Source organism: Leptonychotes weddellii, chromosome 14, assembly GCF_054177405.1.
Source record: "Leptonychotes weddellii isolate Sample4059 chromosome 14, ASM5417740v2, whole genome shotgun sequence".
Taxonomy (NCBI): domain Eukaryota; kingdom Metazoa; phylum Chordata; class Mammalia; order Carnivora; family Phocidae; genus Leptonychotes; species Leptonychotes weddellii.
In genome coordinates, this window is record NC_138382.1 from 58,786,423 (window position 1) to 58,807,183 (window position 20,761).

A 20,761-nucleotide genomic window follows, 5' to 3' on the forward strand; every position below is an offset into this window, starting at 1 on the left:
CCAACTAAGATTTTATTAGCACTAATTGTCTGCAGCTCTGTGCCACGCCCCGGAAATTGTTTTCTTTCTAAAGAACAGATGCTCCCTGTTCTTAATACAGTTTCACTGAGCAGACAGGATAAATACACATAAGAACAATCTAGAAAAAAAAGAAAGCCCAAAGGAAAAAATAATTAAATACTCAGGCATGTAATATAGAGAACTACAGGCCAAAGTGTTCAATCAACAAACACTTAGTAAGAATTTGCTATGTATAAAAAATACAACCAAGCCTTACCCCCGGGAGACCTACCGCCTAGAAGAGGAGCTAGAATGATATGCAGGGGTAGGCACTGGGTGCAGTGGAAGCACTATGTGGCCCACTTCACCCAGTCCCCACGTGGCGGGCAGGGAGGCAAGAATGGAGCACTGGCAAGAGGCTACCTTGGCCTCCTTTGCCTTAGACGAGTGATAATTAGCTTGGCGAATGGAGAGGTGGAGAGTGGTGAAGGGAAGCAGAAGTAGCGCCAGCTGCAGAGGGGGTGAGGGGGTGTGGCGGCTGGCGGGGGGCGGGGTACAAAACCACTACAGGCTGAGCAAAAGGAACAGTATCAAGAGACAAGCACAGACAGATACACAGAGACCACATCCTGGGGGCAGGGGCTTAAGCAATATGATGGCTTCTGAACTTTATCCTAGGGGCAATGGAGAGCCCATGAAGGATTTTAAGTAAAAGAATGAAGGATCAAAATTTTGTTTTTGGAAAGATCACTCTGGCAAGAGCAAGGAGAGGGATGACAGGATGAAACTAAGGCTGCAGAAACTAGACCAGATCAGGGGCGCCCAAACTTTCCAACTGCAGCATGCTAAGGTGGGACGAGAGGCCCCAAGCCTTCCTATTCTCCGTGTTCCCACTTTCCAGCCCCATAACAAGGAACTGGACGGGAATCTGAATCATTTGCTCTATTTCCTTTACAAGAGGGGAGTTCATTCACACACATGACCATAATCTTACAAATAACCAAGTAACTTGATTTCACTTGTTCCACCTGGCATTCCAAACACTTTGATCAGCCCTGAACTCTGACAGAGATGGGGCTTAGAGGCAGGCGTCCGGGAAACGCCCAGCCCTGCCCCCAGGCCTGTACTCGCTATATTCATGTCAGCAAGACCCAGCGCTGCCGGGGACAGGGTTTCATACTGCCATGACCACAGAAGCAAGACCCGAAAGGCCGTTAAAGTAGCGACTGCACCTACCTTCTGTGACTTCTCAGCTACCATGAGGACCAAATCAAAGTCATAGGTCCCGAGAGAATGATCATATAACTCATTAACATCTACCAGAAGCAGTAGATACTTCAGGGCCTCTTCAGCACTCACAGCATCAGGAACAGGTGGAGTACTGCCTGTCAGTGTGTAAGAAAACAAAACACAACAAAGCCGTTTGGGGGAAAAAACCGACGTCTCTAGCAACACAACCAAAAAGACAAAGTAAGTGATTTTCTTGACAGAACTGGATGCCATAGGACTTCTTCTGTACATGTTTTGTAGCGCAGTGCTCAAAAAAAAGGACACAGGGGGCGCCTGGGTGGCTCAGATGGTTAAGCGTCTGCCTTCGGCTCAGGTCATGATCCCAGGGTCCTGGGATCGAGTCCCACATCGGGCTCCCTGCTCCTTGGGAGCCTGCTTCTCCCTCTGCTTCTCTCTCTCTCTCTCTCTGTCTCTCATGAATAAATAAATAAAATCTTTAAAAAAAAAAAAAAAAAAAAAAAAGGACACAGGTCTTAAAATGGCAACCCAAAAGCCCCACACTGTGTGATGGGGCACTGATCGTGGTCAGTGAGCTCCCCAGAAGCCTGGAAGGCTGGTGACACACTGTCTGTGGACGGGTCTCTACCTTGAAGCTCGTGTACCTTCTGCAGCACTATCTCCAGCTCTGGGGCTGTTTTCTTCACGTGAGAGGTGAGTATGGACAGGCAGTACCTGCGGTGGTAAGTGGAGAACCCCAGAATGAGAAGGATGAACAAGCTGAGTAAGGACAAGAGTACACTTCGGTGACTCAAAAGATGCCAACTAATGACAGCGCACATACTTGTGGGGGTTTATGCTCTCCATGGCTGCTCTCAGAGCGTCACAGACAAGGTCTACTTTTTTCCCATCAGGATCCTTGCACGGCTGGACAGTGCTAGTGCTGGTAACTGGTGGAGGATACATGGTCTTTGTAACATCCTCTTCCCTAAGAACAAGTTAAGAGGTCACTTACTGAACGCGTGTCCCAGCTACCAAATGATGAACATATACCCAGCAGGCTGAGGAGGGAATAAAAATGGCTTTTGGACAACAGATTCATCATATTCACATAAGGTGAAAAATGAAGAAACGAACTGAGAAATGAAAACATTTTCATGTAAGACTCATCCAGTGATGTTACAGATGTTTTATTCATATTAGCCCCAAACTGGGTGCAGACAGGTGTCCAACTCCAAGGGAACAGATAAACAAATTGTAGCATATCTGCACTAGGGCACACAACTGAGGGGTAAACATGAAGGAACTGGTGATGCCAGTAAAGTGTCTCAAGGTAATATGCTGAGTGAGAGCAGTAAACACTACACGCTTCCGCTTCAAGTTCAACAGGCAAAACTCCTCTATGGTAAAAAACTCACAACAGTGGTTGCCTAGGGAGTGCGGACAGGACGGACTGACATGAGGTTTGGAGGAACTTTCTGAGGTGAAGGAAATGTTCTCTACCTCAGTAGAGGTCTGGGTTACACATTGGTCAGAACTCACTGAATAGTGCATTTACGATTTATGCATTTCACCACATGTGAATCTGACCCACAGAGAATGCACTCTAGTCAGCGTTCTACGAAGTGAAACACTGAGACATAAAGTGGACTGAAGGCTACAATTAACTGAAAATTTGCCTTAAAAAAGACGAACGGAGGGGCGCCTAGGTGGCTCAGATGGTTAAGCGGCTGCCTTCGGCTCAGGTCATGATCCTGGGGTCCTGGGATCGAGCCCCACATCTGGCTCCTGGCTCAGCGGGGAGCCTGCTTCTCCCTCTCCCTCTGCCTCTGCCTCTCCCCCTGCTCATACTCTCTCTCTCTGTATCTCTGTCTCTAATGAATAAATAAAATCTTAAAAAAAAAAGATGAATGATGGATGGATAGATGGTACATCGTGACAAAGCAAATATAGGAAAATATATACTAGAGAGTCTAGATGGTGGTACAGGATGCCAACTGGACGGCTTTTCTTATATGTTTAAAATGTTTTCTTAAGTTGGAAAAAAGTCATTGCAGAAAAACATACCATTTGATTTCAATTTCCTAAGACAAATAGTCTTATATATACACTTAGAAATAGTCAATTATAATTCTAAATGACATGTTTTCAAGTCTTAGTTTTAAATAGGCTGTTTTTAAAAAGAAGAGAAAAGGGCAAAAATCTATTACAGGTGGCATCTGAGAATTATAGTGATAAAAAAAATACCAAACACAAAGTTAATTTTTCTCCTTTAGCTATTTATCTGTTTGATTTCCTAAACTAGATAAATTATGGATATGATACTCAGGAATTATTCAAAATACTTACTTCAATTCTGTGAAAAACAAATTAATATGATTTACAGAATCTATCTGTCTTACGAAGGTTTCCACATTTTCAAGAAACACCTACCCAAAAAAAAAAGGACAAAAAATTTTAGTTCCAATCACATAGGATCAAGTCTAAGGTAAGCTAGAGTTAGTATCAGATTTAGAAAGTTACCTTAGGGTTGTGGTCATGAATCAGATTGAGATTAATTCTCAGTTTCCTCATGCATTCAAATGCTTCCTTAAACATCAGTCTGTGAAGAGGCAGAGAGAATGGATGGAAAGGTCATTTTACAAAAACTAAACTCCCTGGATCCAACACCATTATTATGATATAAACCAGTTATAATTAGATTATAGTCCAAATGCCAAACAACTACTACTGGATTTCTACTCTCAACTCACAGAATGAAAAATCAGGTACCAGATTCGCTTGCCTTCGTAAAAGACGGAACTTAGTCACCATGGCAGTCTGAGGACTATACCCCCACATACACATGACCAAAAATCATCACCGAACTTAGGTCTACTTTCTCTTTAACAAAATGCTAATAAAGACAAAGTTTCCCCAAAATAAACTGACAATGGACCATTTCCTTCACAACAGTGGCTCAGGCATTTTTGGGTCACAGGCTCCTCTGTACATCTGCCAAAAGCCTTAGGCCTTCTGCCCGAATAAATACACACAGACACAGTCTGGTGCAATTTCCCTGGGTTCACAGAGCATCTAAAACCTATATGGATCCCCTCAGGCTAGGAAACCCTGTCTTGTATGATGCGTTTCATGATTCTTTCTACTAAGAATATTTACCAGACTAGGTAATTATTAAAATCAAAGTGTAGGAGGAAAAAAAGCCTCTGAGAATCTGATTGAAGACATGTGTAATACAGGTTTTCCGTACTTCTAAGTTTTAAAAACTTTAATAGAATACTTACTATCTTCACATATAAGTCATAACAACAAGCAAACTAGTCATATACATGGTTCTTACTTGTCCAGCCACTTCCGAATCTGAGCTAAAACCAGAGCTTGATGATGAACAACTTCTAAGTTTCCCCTTGGCATCTTAAATAAATCAGAACAATGTTTTTAATTAAATAGAAAAAATTTAAATACCCAGGATACACAACTTCACCTAACTCAACTCTTCACAGAGAACTACCATGATCCTGTAAAATGAGCACACTTCCAGCAGAATCTAGCTGTGCTCAGTACTTATTTTGATTTCCCAGAGAAGCTGCCCTTCCAGCCTTGCTGGGCACAGCCTGTATGAGCACTCCTTTGTATAAAGCTAATGGAGAACCTAGCAAGGAATGGCTTATAATAAACTGCTACAAATGATAAGAAGGCCTAAAATACAATCCGCAAGAATTGTTTTGTATTGACAGCCTAACGACAATCAGAAACATAGCCTGAAAAATCAGCTTACCTGTAATATAAGCTTTGTGTCCTGGGGAACAACGGTGACAATACGTGAACCCCTCTCCACCTTCCGCAGAGACTCCCCTTTAGACAGATGGCTGATGCTCAGACCTGCATGTAATGCTAAAGACACCACTGGCTAAGCCATAAGAATCACTGTCATGATAAGACACTTGCCATTAACTGAGGTCAAAACTGAACATATGATCCAAAATAGAAGAAAGCAGGGTCGCCTGGGTGGCTCAGTCAGTTAAGCGTCTGCCTTCGGCTCAGGTCATGATCCCAAGGTCCTGGGACCGAGCTCCCTGCTCCGCGGGGAGCCTGCTTCTCCCTCTCCCTTTGCCCCTCCCCTCCGCTTGTGCTCTCTCTCTCCAATAAATCAAATCTTAAAAAAAAAAAAGATTAAAACAAAACAGAATAGAAGAAAGCAATTAACAACGACACCCCTTTGTTCTCCCACTCAACCTTAAGATTAGTAATCTTTCTCATCCCTAGAACTTGCCCTCTCTCACAGAGCCCATGCATATTCACATATATAGCTTCTCAGCTGATTCAGAAAACACAGGGAGGATGCAGTGTCTCTACTTATTAGCACTATCAGTACAGTATAATCACATCAGTGAAAGATTCCCAGTTTCCACGTTAGAAGCAAAGATAGTAACTAGAGTTTTCTAGAATAAGGAAAATACACACACACACACACACAGTGGGGGGAGGGGACACATGGAATTGAAGGAGAAATGGACACAGTTTCCTATAAACCACAAGATGGAGTATTTCAGATCTACAATGGAGTGTGGTCATAGTGAGCAAAGGAAGATTACAAAGAAGTTAGAGCCAGTTTGTATCTGCAAGGTAACCCAAGGTAAAATACTGCATTGTTACATAATCCTGAAAAATTCTGTTGAATTTCACAATGTTCTGCTCCAGGAAGGACATTGTCTGGAAGTCTTTGCTAACCCGTGAAGAACACTGAACTGAGATATTGTGTTGTGATTAGGGGCTAAGTACATGAACTCTAAAGGATTTCTTTCTTTTTTTTTTTTTTTTTAAAGATTTTATTTATTTGACAGAGAGCACAAGCAGGGGGAGCGGGAGAGGGAGAAGCAGGCTCCCCATTGAGCAGGGAGCCCGATGGGGGCTCGATCCCAGGACTCCGGGATCATGACCTGAGCTGAAGGCATCACGACCTGAGCTGAAGGCAGACGCTTAACCGACTGAGCCACCCAGGCACCCCTAAAAGAAAGGAAAAGTCTTGGACTTTTCCTTATTCTAGAAAACTCTAGTTACTATCTTTGCTTCTAACGTGGAAACTGGGAATCTTTCACTGATGTGATTATACTGTACTGATAGTGCTAATAAGTAGAGACACTGCATCCTCCCTGTGTTTTCTGAATCAGTTGAGAAGCTATATCTAGGACTCTATGATAAAAAGCCAAAGGAGGTGGTGAACTTTAAAGTCATCAAGACTTCAAAGGACAAAAGATAATAGAAGAGGGACTATTTTCTACTATACTGAACACTTACTGTTCAATGAAGCATCTCTCAAGCAAAAACACTGGCAGGTATGGGAATGGGTTGTCAACAACAAAAATTCACCATATACTGCAAATGATGTAATATTCGAAGCAACCTACAACAAGGCAAAGGGGAAAGTTAGCTTTATTACTTGGAGGCAACACTGAAAAGTATCCTGCCCAAAACAAGCCTTGTTACCTCAGTGTCATTGATGAAAAAACGACACCTGTCGCTCAGACCAAGGACACATTCCTGCAAAGAAACAAAACTGAAATTACAAACCATTCTAACCAAACTGGTCAAACCTAATTTTTCTATCACATAGTTCTACTGCCCTGTGGTTTCATATCTAAGTCCATGTCAAGACTGAATACAGACACCCATCCTCATAGCTACCATCCTCTCAGTAGCCAAACACCTCAACACTCTTCCACCACACCCTGTTCATTTCCTTCATTCTATCAGAGGGGATCATCATATCTATATTAAGAGCAGGGATTAGTCAGCTCTTTTGTTCTGTAACTGCTGTATCCTACCACCCACCACAATTACAGACATTCCAATATTTGATGAATGGCAACCTCCTGAACACTATTTTTGAGATTACATTTTTGCTGTCCCCAAATGGCATTTAAATAAAACTGATGATCTGTACAACATGGACCAAAAGTCTGCTAACTGCATTTTTCTATCTTTTAATTTATACCTCCAAGGAAAGGAATCAACTAACTACTACATACATGCCGGACAATCTCTTAATCCCACTTCATAGATGAAGAACTGAGGCTCCGAAATTTCTCACTGTTGCCCTGAGATTAAGTGGAGACTCAAGTCTACCTCCAAAGCCCATATTTTTTTACCTAATGCCAGCAATTCCTGGGCCACTGTTCTAAGTGTAAAGTTTCCTGTTCACTTACCTCTCCTCCAATCATGGCCAATTCAGTCTGTGTGCATGCATAAGGAAACCGAACAGGAAATCCACTGGGGTTCTTCCATGGTTCAACAGCCAGAGAGGGTGACTCTGCAGGATTGGCAGATGAGGTTTACAAAAAGCTGGTATGCTCACTGTAAAACACTGTCACATCAAGACTTGCTGAGACACTTAACATGCAATTGGGATCACTTTCCAAATATATTTTGGAAACTCATTAAAACACTCTGGTCCATTACAGAATACACCTGCCAATTCCACTCTACAGCTTAGGGTTTTCCAGGACAGTTAAAAGACCTAACTGTCAATGTAGCATTGACAAGAAACTCTTAAGTGCACATCCTCAAGAATTAAACATTTATGTAAGTCATAAACATGTTTTCCGAAAATTCTGATACTCACCCCAAAAGTACTTAAGTATCTGGCCACCAGCCAGCTGCAATGCTACTGACTTGGTCTTGGAATTGCAACACAGACTGATTATGACTCCATCCACTATCACAGATGAACTGACAAAATTAAAAAAAGAAAAGTAGTAGCATTTCACTGATTTTGCAGAAACAGGTAAAGAAATAAACAATTTCCCTTTGGGCTACACTGCCTATTTCAATACAATATATACATACTACATACATACACATGCACACACACACACATATACACACTGATAAATATTTCCAGCAGAAGGCCAAAGTAACGATCTGTCACATGACAATGTTTTCCATAATGCCAATAAGCTAGGTGTCTAAGCTGTGAGGTCATCACTCGCATTCTGGCAGCAACTTAATACAACTTATAACAACTTATTGCCTTCCTTAGACATGCATGGTATCATTTCTGTCTCCTTAAAATATATACTGCAGTAAATAAAGCAGTGAGTCTGCAGGAAAATGAGCATACTCAGTATCTCTTACTGCTATCATATTCATTCATGGAAATCTGTGGGTCTTCATTAATTGAGAAGAGGGGAATCTGTTACTGTCATATTTTTTCCTGGGTCAATGAAGAGAGTAGACGTGTCTTAAAAGAAGTGGAAGAGGTAGCAATAAAAGCAAATGTTGCCAATGCTAGTATTTATTCAAAGAGTTTTTAGCCAATACACAAAAAACTCAAAATGCCCCAAATTTTGTGAGGATAAATGATCTGCGAATAGGTTAAGAGAACAGACTCCAGAGTGAGACTGGCTGGGACTGGATCGAGGCTCTACCTGCATGATGCCAGGCAAGTTACTGAACCGCTCTGTGCCTTAGTGGTCTCAGCTAGAACACAAGAACGCTAATAATACATACTTCAAAGAGGCAGCGTGAGAAAGAAGTGAGTTACCATAGAGAAAGCATTGAAAAGAGTACCTTTTACAAAACTTAAGCTGTTATAAATGTAAGGTATTAAAAGCTATAAGCTGACTGAGGGACTTTATATTCCCTAAAGACATTAATATTTTATATGAACAAAACAGCCTTTTTTTGAGAAACAAAAGTCAAAGCAGAAATGTATTTTAAATGACTTCTCATTTCCTTTACAGCAAGTGAGATGATCTAGCCTTTTTTCCTGCAAGCTGATGGTAAAGAATTTCAAATTCGGAGAAGCAGAAATGTGTACAATTTAGGTATTTCTAATGTAAATTGCTCTGCTTTTTATTATTTTTTTAATTAAGTTTTTATTTTATTTCTAGTGTAGGTATCAGTGTTGTATTAGTTTCAGGTGTATAACAGAGTGATTCAGAACTTCCAGACATCAGCCGGGGCTCATCATGACAAGTACACTCTTTAATCCCCATCACCTGTTTCACCCATCTTCACCCCTCCATTCGCTCTACTTTTTAAAAGTAAGCTCCTGGTTAACTGAGTGTTGCATATAGCTAGAACATCTCCTGTAACCATCTGGATATTCACAAAAGCTTTGTAAAAACATGAAGCACTATGAGTCAAAGATTAGGAGTTAACAACTACACTAGAATATGTTTTGTGTATACCATGAAGAAAAGTTCCTAATTTTGCAGCAAGGGTTTTCAGAATTGAAATCTAACGAGGAAACCCTTAACTACAAATGAGTGTGAGGATTAATATCAGCTTATGTTTAATGTGCCAAGTTTTGACATCGGAAGTCTGAGGACTTCTCAGAGCTGTCCACGCAATGCCATCTACTGCACAACGGGGCTTGAGTTAGAGACACTACAGAAAACCGCATCCATTATCTGACACCTGTGACAAACATGCAGTCCGGAATCAAAGCAAAACTCAGGGCCAGGGAGCAGTGAAATTTTAGCAAAGAGAAACAGAGACGACTGTCTAGTAGTACATGTAGTCAAGCGCCAAACAGAACAAAGAGAAGCCAAAAGCAGCATTTTGAAGTCACCACATCCAATGAAATGCATGTACACAGACCTTATCATTGATTTTAGTAACTAACAAGGGTGACCACAGTGGCTAATTCTCTTGGGCTAACAATTACCCTGCTGGAATGTAAGTATATGCTGAATTAAAAATTGTAACACATCTTCAAAATGTTTTGCCCCATCTATTAGTATTTGTCCTATGTTCCACCACCTCTTGATGCATTTTTAGGTCTGTATTTTGACGTGACTCAAAACTACACTTAACGCTCTTGCTAAGTGTGTTTAACAAAGCAGCTACTGCCCTCAACCTTGCTCAGTAGAAGTCAAAAGAGTCCTATACCCAGAAAAGACAAAAGTGTAATTCAATCGGCTTATGAGCACACGGAATGCAGGGAAGCGTCGCAATACCTAATATTGAGCTGTCCGTGCTCATCATCCGTCTCAGAAGGGGCCACAGTCAGATGGTGAATGACAGACTGTGCGCTGGAGTGACTGTGACTTACAGCCAGGAAAACGTCTTCCTGAATCCAGGTGAGAAGGCTGAGCTTCAGTGGGTTTACTTCTTGACCTTCACCATTCTCAAACTGAATTCTGTTTTAAATATTGAAGAATATCCAAGACATGAATAAAGCCCTAATATCACTGAGATTTTCTTAAATGAAGAATGAACCACCTTGTATAGAGTCAGTTCCTAATTATTTGGAGGGACAAAACCTGAGGTAATGCCAGAATGTTCTTCTATTTAATATTTAGGTTTCTTATATTCTGAGATCTTTAGATTTGAAGAGAACACTTCAGGAAACTGACTACACAAGAAAATCACTTGCCCCAGGCCCTACAGTAACAAACCCCAGAGGTTTTCCACTGTCACCACTTATCAGCATTCAAACCAGACTCCAGCAGATATGTGGGTCTTGGCAGAGTGGGTCATTTTTAAGCATTTCACATTAAAATGACTAATTAGCTTCAGAGACGGTTTCTTTGGCCTCTAACACCTGCCTCCTGTAGCATTAACACATCAGGGGACAGCACGTTTTTGCCAACTCAGGCAGGAACCCACAATGGCTACTTCTCCTGCCTTTTAGCTTAAGAGGCAAATCCTCCGCACGCACTGAAGAAGCTGTGTCACTACCCTGATCTTCCTACTCGAACAGCTCTCCCTGGTCTCAGCCCCTCCACTGCGTTCTTCCCCACATCGGGGCATTCCCACCTCTGGTTCCCACTGACACGTCCTGTCAACCACAGCCAACACTCCCAGTCCGTCTCTGCCGGTCCTAACCTGATCTCTTCTTCAAAGATCAAGATAGGTATTCATGTCCTTCATGAAATCTCCTAAATGACTGAGAGCTATACTTCTCTCAATTTTTTAAAAATTAAATTATATACTAAATTGCTTCATGCTTCCTAGTTTGCCTTAAGTCTGTCCTCTAGTGGGTTCAATTCTGTGAAATGAAATAACCCACATAAATGTTCTTTGAAAACGGCTAAGCATTATACAGACAGCCCCCAAATCATACACAGGTTAAAAACTTATACACATTCATTGAACATAGTGCATATATTTAAGAAACATATTACTTATGAAATTCACTTATTTTAGTCAGTTTACTGTCCCTATTAATTTATAAATAAATGCTCTCAGGAGGCAGAGTTCAATAATTACGAACATGTGCTTATCAAGTAGAATAGAATCAAATCCTGGATTCTCACAGAAATGGTATTAGAATTAATAATTAGCTTCAGGGTCATTTTACAATACTTATCATGTGCCTGAGGTACTCATTTATACCCAACCGTTTATAATATCCTTTCAATGGGAAAACACATTCTGATTTCCAACCTGAGAGACTCAAAACGCAGCAACCTGAAGTTGTGGAGTGTGGATGCGACAAAGACAGAGACCGCATTCAGTCAGCCATGTGTGAACAACACAGACCCCCTCATGTACGTAAGCAAACGCAGCTTGGTCCTATCATCCTCATCTCCACCTTTCCCACGTGGTCTTTCCTGGAAAACCAAGGGCTGTTGGAGGAAATGGGTTCTAAGCCAGCTACCAGCCTGGCTCCATGGCCACCCACCAGCACATGGCATTCAGATGTACCGGTAACTGACTTCCGCAGCAGCCTGAAAAACCTGGGCTAGGCACTGCATCTACTCCTTGTCCCACTCAGCAACAGGCACAGAACAGGAAGAGCTGGCTGAATTTAGGCCTCAATGCTGTTCCTGGAGGCCCAAGGTAATCAAGAACAACCTACTTGTATCTCTTTTCCAGATGAGGTGTTCTAAGAGAAACTTTAAATCCATTTCCACCTACAGCTCCCAGCTTCACTGTAGGGTCCACACTTGGACTATCACCTAGAACACAAAAATGCAGTTACTATCATAGTAAACTACACACATTTTCCCTGATATTAAGGGTACTGAATTCTGCATTTAGTGGGTTCTAGAAGGTAATCCACTTTAGATATAAAGCAATCAGAAACAACCACATCTCAACCTCTTTCTTAAATCTGTCTGCCTTTCAGGCTGAGAATTCAGGACGATTTGAAAACAAGGCTGCCAGTATCATGTGCCAGTATAATTTACAACATGTTCATAGAACTCACAAATAAAAACACATTTCAGCTTCTCCTGGACATCAGGAAAGCAACCAGCAACTGACAGAAATGGGACGGTGGAAGGACAACTGGATTAGAAGCTAGAACACCTAAGCTGAGATCCTCGTCCACTCTTGTTTAAGCAAACTGCAAACACCCTGGCATTCTCTTCCTTCGTCTACAGAACAGAAAAACACCAGATCTGATGCCGCTCCTAGGAAAGCTGTGAGATCAACTGGAAATATGTGCAAAGGCAATGAGAACTGTAAACCACGTTAAAGACCCAGTAAGATACTATGCTACTGGGGCGCCTGGGTGGCTCAGTCGTTAAGCGTCTGCCTTCAGCTCAGGTCATGATCTCAGGGTCCTGGGATCAAGTCCCGCATCGGGCTCCTGGCTCAGCGGGAAGCCTGCTTCTCCCTCTCCCCCTGCTTGTGTTTCCTCTCTCGCTGTGTCTCTCTGTGTCAAAAGATAAATAAAATCTTTAAAAAAAAAAAAATACTAGCTACTTCCAGGGTGAATGTTATTCTTAAATCACTGACACTTTAAGTTTAATAAGCAAAAGGAATTGCTCTTATGAGCCACAGTGGGATTAGACCCCCTCCCATCCCAAAAAATCCCACAAATCAATTATATATCATCATGATAATGATATTAATTACAAACTTCAAAGTTTTTAGAAACACTGGAGCTAAGGCAACACCACACTATCACTTGATTTTGTGCAGGAGGGACTTGGTTCAGAACATCCTGAACCAAGTTTTTGAACATACCACATTTATAAACAGAAATCTGGTTACTGGCGTCTAGGACTGCAAGGTCATTACTCTTTTGGGGGTGTGCAGAGAACATGACTTGATTTGCAGGGTGTGGGAGCAGCAGTCGATAGGTGCACATGGGAGGTGGAACCACACTCTGTCGGAAGACTGTCACCAATACCCTGTCTGCGTAGGAGAGGGAGAGAGGAGATTAGACACTTGGATGCTTAATTTGTAAAATGAAGCATCTGACAGCACAGTACCACTAACTAATAATGGGGGTAGAAAATATACAGCAATTCCTAAAAATGTTTGGTGGTTTTTTATTATAAATAAGCTTAAACACAATATACAGGGAAAATTAAGTGTCAGGGCTCTGTATCTGGCTACTGTCACCTCCAGGCCCAGAGCAGTCCAACTCCTGCGAACAAGGGCAACAAGGCCAAGGGTTCTAGCTTGAAACCAAGGCCAGCAACCAAGTCAGACTGAACCAAGGGAATGATTCCCTTAAAAATCATTAAACCACATCCCTATGCATGTTTTTAGTAATATGACATATCTGATTAAGTCCTCTGGACAGAACATATGATTGTAAAATCAGTATTAGGACTACTACACAGAACAAAATTAGAAACAAGTTTTTCTTTATGTTACCAGCATTAAGTAAACTGTCTTTTCAGATGACTATTTCTTGTCCCAATTCCCTCCCCCTCATCAAACAAAAAACACCAACCAATCCTCACACTAGACAGATGTCTGTGACTTGAACATATTGGAGAGATTATATAAATGACAAGTATTATATCAAAAAGCAAAGCAACCTAGTTGGGGGTGTGCAAGGGTCAATGTAAATCTACGGCAGGGCAAAAAGGTAAGGCTAGCACACCCAACACCACAAGACACTGCTATCTTCTTCCATACCTGGGGTCAAAATTTTCAACGTCTTCAAATGCCAGACAAGTAAATTCGTGAAGACTATGGATGGAATTGGGGTGGGCAGGGGTAGGGGTGAGGAGGAAGGACTATGGTTCTCAGGAGAGTACATGCCCCACTAAGGGCATCCCCATCCACTCAAAACAAAACAGGAAATAAGTAAAAATAAACGAAACCACCAACGCACACACAAATCAAAATTCCCCAGTTTTAGTCAAACCACCACATCCGCAGGCACAGGCTCACGGACACGCTTCCCAGCTCCTTACTTCCATCAATGACAGCCACGTTTGCCAGGTCACTGGAACTCTCTCCCGAGCTCCGGTCAGTCGTCCAGCGCCAGTCATAGCAGAGGTAATGCCAGCCCTGACAGAGAACGTGCAGCCGGGACGGGGTCACCAGGTCCCACATCAGAGACACGAGCTTGCTCTTCCCGCAGGTGCTGAAGGGCAGACTCTGCTTGAGATACCAGTGATAGTTGCCCACAGTCCAGAGCTGCACTGCAAGGGGAAACGCAAGGAGGGCCGTCAGAGGCCAGACGACCAGACCTCCCATCATCTGCTGGATGGGGATGGGGGCAATTGTTTCTCTTTCAAATGACCCTTCCTGCTCAACCTCTTCATCCAAATAAAAATATTAACAATAATATTAGTCAAGAAGTAGTTTTCCATGGGGATGAACAAAGGCCAGAAGCACACATGTTAAGGTTGTCTCTACTTTCAAACTTTAGGATCATGAGGACTGAAAATTACTAGGACAACAGTGCTTTAGTGAGTTGTTTTTTCATAAAGATTTAGAAAGAAGAAAATTAGGCAATTAGATGAAAAGTATTAAAACACTCAATCCGAGAGCATGAGATTAGCATCACTATGCTGTATTAGGCTTAAGATGCTGATTCTTTTCCCCCAGGAGCTTTCCCTACAGTTCTGTCCCAGGCCATCTGGTATTAAGCATGACTCAGCTCTCCAAGGAAAATCACTACTTATCCTGTATCGGCAACTGTTCCTTCCAACACCTGTTAAAAGAATAAGACCTAATCCTGGGGCGGGGGGGAAATGGGGGAGATGTTGGTCAAGGAGCACAAACTTTGAGTGCAAGTTCCGGGGATCTGATAAACAGCATGGTGACTACAGTTAACAACCTGTGTGGTGCACTTGAAAGTTGCTATGAGAGTAGGTCTTAAATGTTCTCACCATATTAACCAAACTGGGAATTATGTGAAGTGAAGGATGTTAACCAACTTCACTGTGGTAAACATGTCACAATATACACGTGTATCAAATCATCCCAGTGTACATCTTAAGCTTACGTAGTGTTGTAGCTCAATAAAGCTGGGGGAAAAAGACCTAATCGTGTTGAAACCAACCTTTATTAGAACACTTCTACCTAGCTGTAAGTTGCTAGGATAGACCATGTACTTGCTCTGTGAGGACAGACGATGGGGCTGTTCTTGCGCCACACTTTTATCCCAAGCATATCACAGTGCCAGCCCCTGCCACCCTGCCTAATCAGAGGTTCGCTCCTCTGGCTGCACGTTAACAATCACCTGGGAGCTTTTTTATTTTTTCAATTCAGCACTGATGTATAGTCCCCATTCTAACACGCTGAATCCAACTCTGAAATGAGGCCTGGATGGCATTTTTTTCTTAAAGGCACAGCCAGCGTTGAGAAGGACTGTGTCATGAATGAATAAATAAACGACCTTCTAAATAACATTTCAATTAAAGAAAAAGTTCTATTGATTAAAAAGTTTGAAAGCCACTTAAAAAATAACCAAGTAAAAAGATTTAACAAAAATGTTCAGTGCATTGCTACTGATACGAAAAATTATAAAATTTTAAGTGCCTAACAGCATGAGATTTAATAAGCTGTGGCACAAATGAGTATTATATAGCAATTTAAAATGATGCCTATGGGTACCTGAAATGAAAACATGTCTATGATGTTATAAATCTACCTGTATCACATACTTAACAAAACTGAGATCATAGCCATACTGTTTTATACACATAAAATCTGGAAGACAAGAAAATTTTAACAGTGCTCATTACTGAGCAACAGAATTATGGAAAAACTTTTGTTTCTTCTCACCTTTACTTCCTAATATTTTCACAGACTACACATACACTGGAAAATACATATTTACAATCTGATCTACAATAAAAAGGTATAGAGATGATTCTTACTTGTAGCTAATGCCGTTTCTCTTTCACTGCTAGTTTTCCTGTGTCTAGCACTTTAACTTCCTGTAGTAACACCATCCATGCACAGAAAGCACTGATAACTTGTGATGGTTAGTTTTATGTCAACTAGGCTAGGCTATGAGGTCCAGCTACTTAAACAGACACTAGTCTAGATATTGCTGGAAGGTATTTTGTAGATGTGATTACCCTTCACAATCATTTAACTTTAAATACAGAAGATTATCCTCCATAACGTGGGTGGGTCTCATGCAAAGAGCTTGTGGCCTTAAGAGCAAAAACTGAGGTTTCCCGGAGAAGGAATTCCTCAAGAATGTAACACAGAACCTGCCTGCGTTTCCAGACTGCAGGCCTGTCCTTACAGATTTAAGACTCAAGACTGCAACATCAACTCTTAACTGAATTTCCCACCTGCCAGCCTGCCCTGATTCTATTTGTCTAGAGAACCCTGACTGATACATGACTAAACTCCATAAATAATCAAAACCAAACCACTCCCTCATCTCTACCTATCCCCTTAGTTATCTCTGATTGTACTACAGGACAACGTAGAGGAAGAAAGGCAACTTCACAGCCCACTACTTTCAACTACATTTTATGTGGCATAAGGCTGAGACACTAGTGCAGTCTTACCATAGGTTTTTAGAGTGCAATTTTCTTCCCTCTGAAGGTCTTCCAGCCAAACTGCAAGCACAGTGGAATCTGCATTCCAGAGCAGGCCATTTACCTAGTAAGGAAAAAAGACGTGTCACTGGCTTTTACCTATGTACATACTTCAAAATCTTTACAAGAGCTGAGTTCCCCACTCCCATAAACCAAATAATCCACTACTTGAGCTGATCCCAGGCTATAAATTATGAACTTACGGAATCATTAAACAAATCTAGGTAATATGTCATTATATGTAGGAGATGTTTAAAAAATGCATTATGCTTAAAAATTTAAGACTTAACCAAATTACAAGTTGACATTTTTAGACAATCAGGGAAATTTGAACATGGACTAAGTATTAGATAATACTAAGGAATTACTAATAATCTTGCAAGGTTTGCTAATGGATTTGTGGTATTATAAAGAAAAATATTTCCTTACCTGTTAGAAATGAGTATTAAAAATACAATTTCTAAAATTAAAACCCCAGGAAACAAAACCATGTGCATGTGTTTAGGTTAGAAAGTGGTGATTGGGCGAAAACTCTACAAAATGTTGGCATCTGTTGAAAGTGAGTAAAAAGGACATGGGCGTTCATTAAACTCTTCTCTCAACTTTTAGCTTCAAGTTTTAATTTACATGTAACATAATTTTAAATTATGTGTATGTTTACATAATTAAAGCTTACCATTTGGTGTTTCTGCTCCAGTAAAAATCCTAATGATACACAAGTGGCTTAAGGTTTAAATGTTATTAATGAAAAGTATCTACCATTGGAAGCATTATGCTTTTGTCCGGATAAACAATACAAAGGAGAATTTCTATTTCTATCTGTGTTTTACCTAGGGCAAGAAAGAATGCCATTTCTTCTTTGCAAAAGATCCTTAAAAAAAAAAAAATCTCTCTTTCAAAAAAAATTCATTTATAAGAACCCAATATTTTTATTACTGTCTACTCCAGAGCTTCTCTTTACATGCCCGGATCAGATATAAGCCTCTACAGCTATGGAAAGTCCTCTCAGTCTCATGGTGAAACAACTCAGGCACTTACCTTAACCTCATCTTTGAGGAAAGGAAGCGTAAAATGTCCATGAAGAAGGCCATTTTTCTCAAAAAACACAATATCCTGCTGATTGGGTTTCTCTTGTGTAGATGCAATCAAACTACCTGAGGGCCTTAAAGCAAACCCTGAGTGTTAGGACATCCGAAAGTGCAGCCAGCTGGCTAAGAACAAGAGGAAAGTCAGAGAAATGACTCTTCCAACAAAAAGTCTCTACCCAGGAAGGTTTAAACCCCACACGTCTCTTGGCAAGCACTTCAGCCTCATGTGGACTACACCTGCCCAAAGGAGAGAGTGCCTCTTCCTAATTTGCACAAAGGCTCCATGTGCCCACAAAGACTTACAAATTTAGACTGCACCAATGTGACTTTTAAATAAACCAATAAATTTTTAAAACTATTCCAAGTATAATATCCTATAAAAACAGTGTATTTCTCCTTCAAGTATATGACTTCAGCAACTAGTCCACACTCAGGTAGGTATTTAAGACTTCTCAATCTACTTAAAACATTCCAATTACCTCATCTTATTCATATTTGTCTCTAATTTAAATACCTCTCTTTGCTCTGTCATTCAATTGTCACTCAAATACTGCTGGGAAACATGATGTCTAAAACCCAGAGACCTAGGGGTTTGGCATGTAACAGATGCTCCTGAGACAGGAGACATTTCTTCGGTCTTTACTCAGGGCAGCTGCAGACACGGGACACGAGGTAAACTGAGCCTGAATCCAGCCTGCATGTTCCTCGGCAAGCAGAACCCTCTAGCGAAAGAGCTTGTGGCTTGTGCCGAGAAGAGAGCCCTTTTCCTAGTTTTCACCAAAGCTCCACTGCCCCAAAGAGCTGTGTAGACTATGACTTCCCTTGTAAGCACCACTTTCTGTCACAGCCAACGGCTTCCTACAGGCCCACCCTATAAGCTGTAAAATGTGTGGGCCTTGGAATGATGACATCTGTGAAGAAGCTCTGAATTGACTATTCAAACTGAATTCAGACTTCAGAAAAATTAGAAAGAGAAAGATACAGGCTTATAGCCAAATGAGGAGAAGTTAATATCCTTTTGTGTTATAGAAACACCTAACCCCTACCCCAGGTCCAAGATACTCCCCGAGGAAGAAGTTACAAGGTTTCTTCTCCCACTCACTTCCAAGCCAGAGCTGGTCCCAGTCCGGCCACAGGCTCACTGGTTGACTGCAAAGCAAACTCTCGGTTCCATACTCTGACCTTCCGGGCTCCTGTGTAGCAGGCAGAGTTAAAATAAACAGACAAACTTAAAATGTTGTCAAGTCAGAACTATTCAAACATCTCATTAATAAAACCTGCCAAGTAGATTAATCTTGTTAAGAATTTGTACCCAACAGGTAGGAGGCTGGACCAGATGACCTCAAAGAATTCTTGCAGTCCTTAGCTCTAAATTCATTTAATGTCTAAAGCAGCACCTTATATGTATAATTTTAGAAAGCAAAAGGAAGAAAATTTTCTTGAACTTCATAAAATAAAATTTCTTTTTTTTTAACTGCAATTTATTTCCATACCTGTCTCTGGGCAAACAACACTCACAGCAAAAAACTGGCCATCACCACGCCATGTCACTTGTGGTCTATGGTCATCCCAGGGCAAAGCCGACTCGTACTAAAGAGGGGAAGGAACACAAATGTTACTGGAGGACTTAAATGGCCCAGAATCAAACAAGCCCCAGGCTATTAAAGTTAAATCTTTTACTTGAGATTTCAACTATCTAGAAAACCAACTTCACAGAATCCTCAGGAACCCTTCTAGAAGGCCTCTTAGACCCAGAAATCATCAAGAAAAGAGAACAAAACAAAATCTGTCTTCAGGCATTAAAAAAGTGGCCTCCAAGCACTGCAACAGAGGAAGAGAGCTGTAGATCTGGATATTCTGCCAGGTAAGTAGGATGAGGAAATAAATGTTTTGTTTATCTAAATGGAAGAGGGTAGAGTTCTGGTTCTTTGATTACTGTGTAAGCTTCACAACAGCACAGAGATGACTTAAGAAGACGAGAGGAAGGCAGGCAGGGAAAACCAGAGGCGGTAAAGCCAGCAGCGATGATGAAAACACAGAAGAGTTCTACGTTCCGCAGTATGGGAAGAAGAAAGGTCTCCAGCGCCCCCTGTATCTCAATCCTGAAGGCCTTGAAGACGGGCTGACTCTGCAGGGTGGGGAACAAAGGACCACCCGAGCACCTATTCCAGTAAGAGGGTGCAGCAGCATGGCTCCAGCGCCACGGTCTGCATGGGAGGGCATACACAGGCAGCCTAACAAGACCTATTATTCTCAATGACACTGCCCTACGGCGGAGAACATAAACCTCCTCTAGTGAATGGTTAAGAGATGACAGACGAGGGGCGCCTGGGTGGCTCAGTTGGTTAAGCGACTGCCTTCGGCTCAGGTCATGATCCTGGAGTCCCTGGATCGAGTCCCACATCGGGCTCCCTGCTCGGCAGGGAGTCTGCTTCTCCCTCTGACCCTCCCCCCTCTCATGTGTTCTCTCTCATTCTCTCTCTCTCAAATAAATAAATAAAATCTTTAAAAAAAAAGAGATGACAGACGAATTACATGGAAGCTGGCCAGAAATCGTTGCAGACAGAAAAATGTAAATGACAGATGATGTATTATTGATTCACCTGTCCCATGGAGCTCATGGAAATGTCTACATGTAACATAAATGATATGCTTCCATTTGCTCAGCCCAAATCTTGGGATCATTCTCAATTCTTCTCTCTCACCCCACATTTAATCCATTATCAGTAACTCCTATAG

General features: G+C 41.5%; 1 protein-coding gene across 6 annotated transcripts in view; it reads right to left on the bottom strand.

Moving 5' to 3' along the window:
* Positions 1 to 20,761, bottom strand: part of ELP1 (elongator acetyltransferase complex subunit 1) — a 71,747-nt gene that overhangs the window by 39,870 nt on the left and 11,116 nt on the right. For all 6 annotated transcript variants that reach the window (XM_081803330.1, XM_081803333.1, XM_081803329.1 and 3 more), the window contains 19 exons: positions 19,516 to 19,612; positions 19,125 to 19,215; positions 17,973 to 18,096; positions 16,905 to 16,998; positions 14,340 to 14,570; positions 13,153 to 13,323; positions 12,038 to 12,137; positions 10,191 to 10,373; positions 7,850 to 7,956; positions 7,434 to 7,537; positions 6,715 to 6,768; positions 6,526 to 6,631; positions 5,006 to 5,121; positions 4,568 to 4,641; positions 3,751 to 3,829; positions 3,577 to 3,656; positions 2,072 to 2,215; positions 1,877 to 1,962; positions 1,237 to 1,385 (listed from right to left, as the gene is read on the bottom strand). In XM_081803330.1, coding sequence (XP_081659456.1) covers positions 1,237 to 1,385; positions 1,877 to 1,962; positions 2,072 to 2,215; positions 3,577 to 3,656; positions 3,751 to 3,829; positions 4,568 to 4,641; positions 5,006 to 5,121; positions 6,526 to 6,631; positions 6,715 to 6,768; positions 7,434 to 7,537; positions 7,850 to 7,956; positions 10,191 to 10,373; positions 12,038 to 12,137; positions 13,153 to 13,323; positions 14,340 to 14,570; positions 16,905 to 16,998; positions 17,973 to 18,096; positions 19,125 to 19,215; positions 19,516 to 19,612 — 2,190 coding nt within the window. The remainder of the gene's footprint in view (positions 1 to 1,236; positions 1,386 to 1,876; positions 1,963 to 2,071; positions 2,216 to 3,576; positions 3,657 to 3,750; positions 3,830 to 4,567; positions 4,642 to 5,005; positions 5,122 to 6,525; positions 6,632 to 6,714; positions 6,769 to 7,433; positions 7,538 to 7,849; positions 7,957 to 10,190; positions 10,374 to 12,037; positions 12,138 to 13,152; positions 13,324 to 14,339; positions 14,571 to 16,904; positions 16,999 to 17,972; positions 18,097 to 19,124; positions 19,216 to 19,515; positions 19,613 to 20,761) is intronic.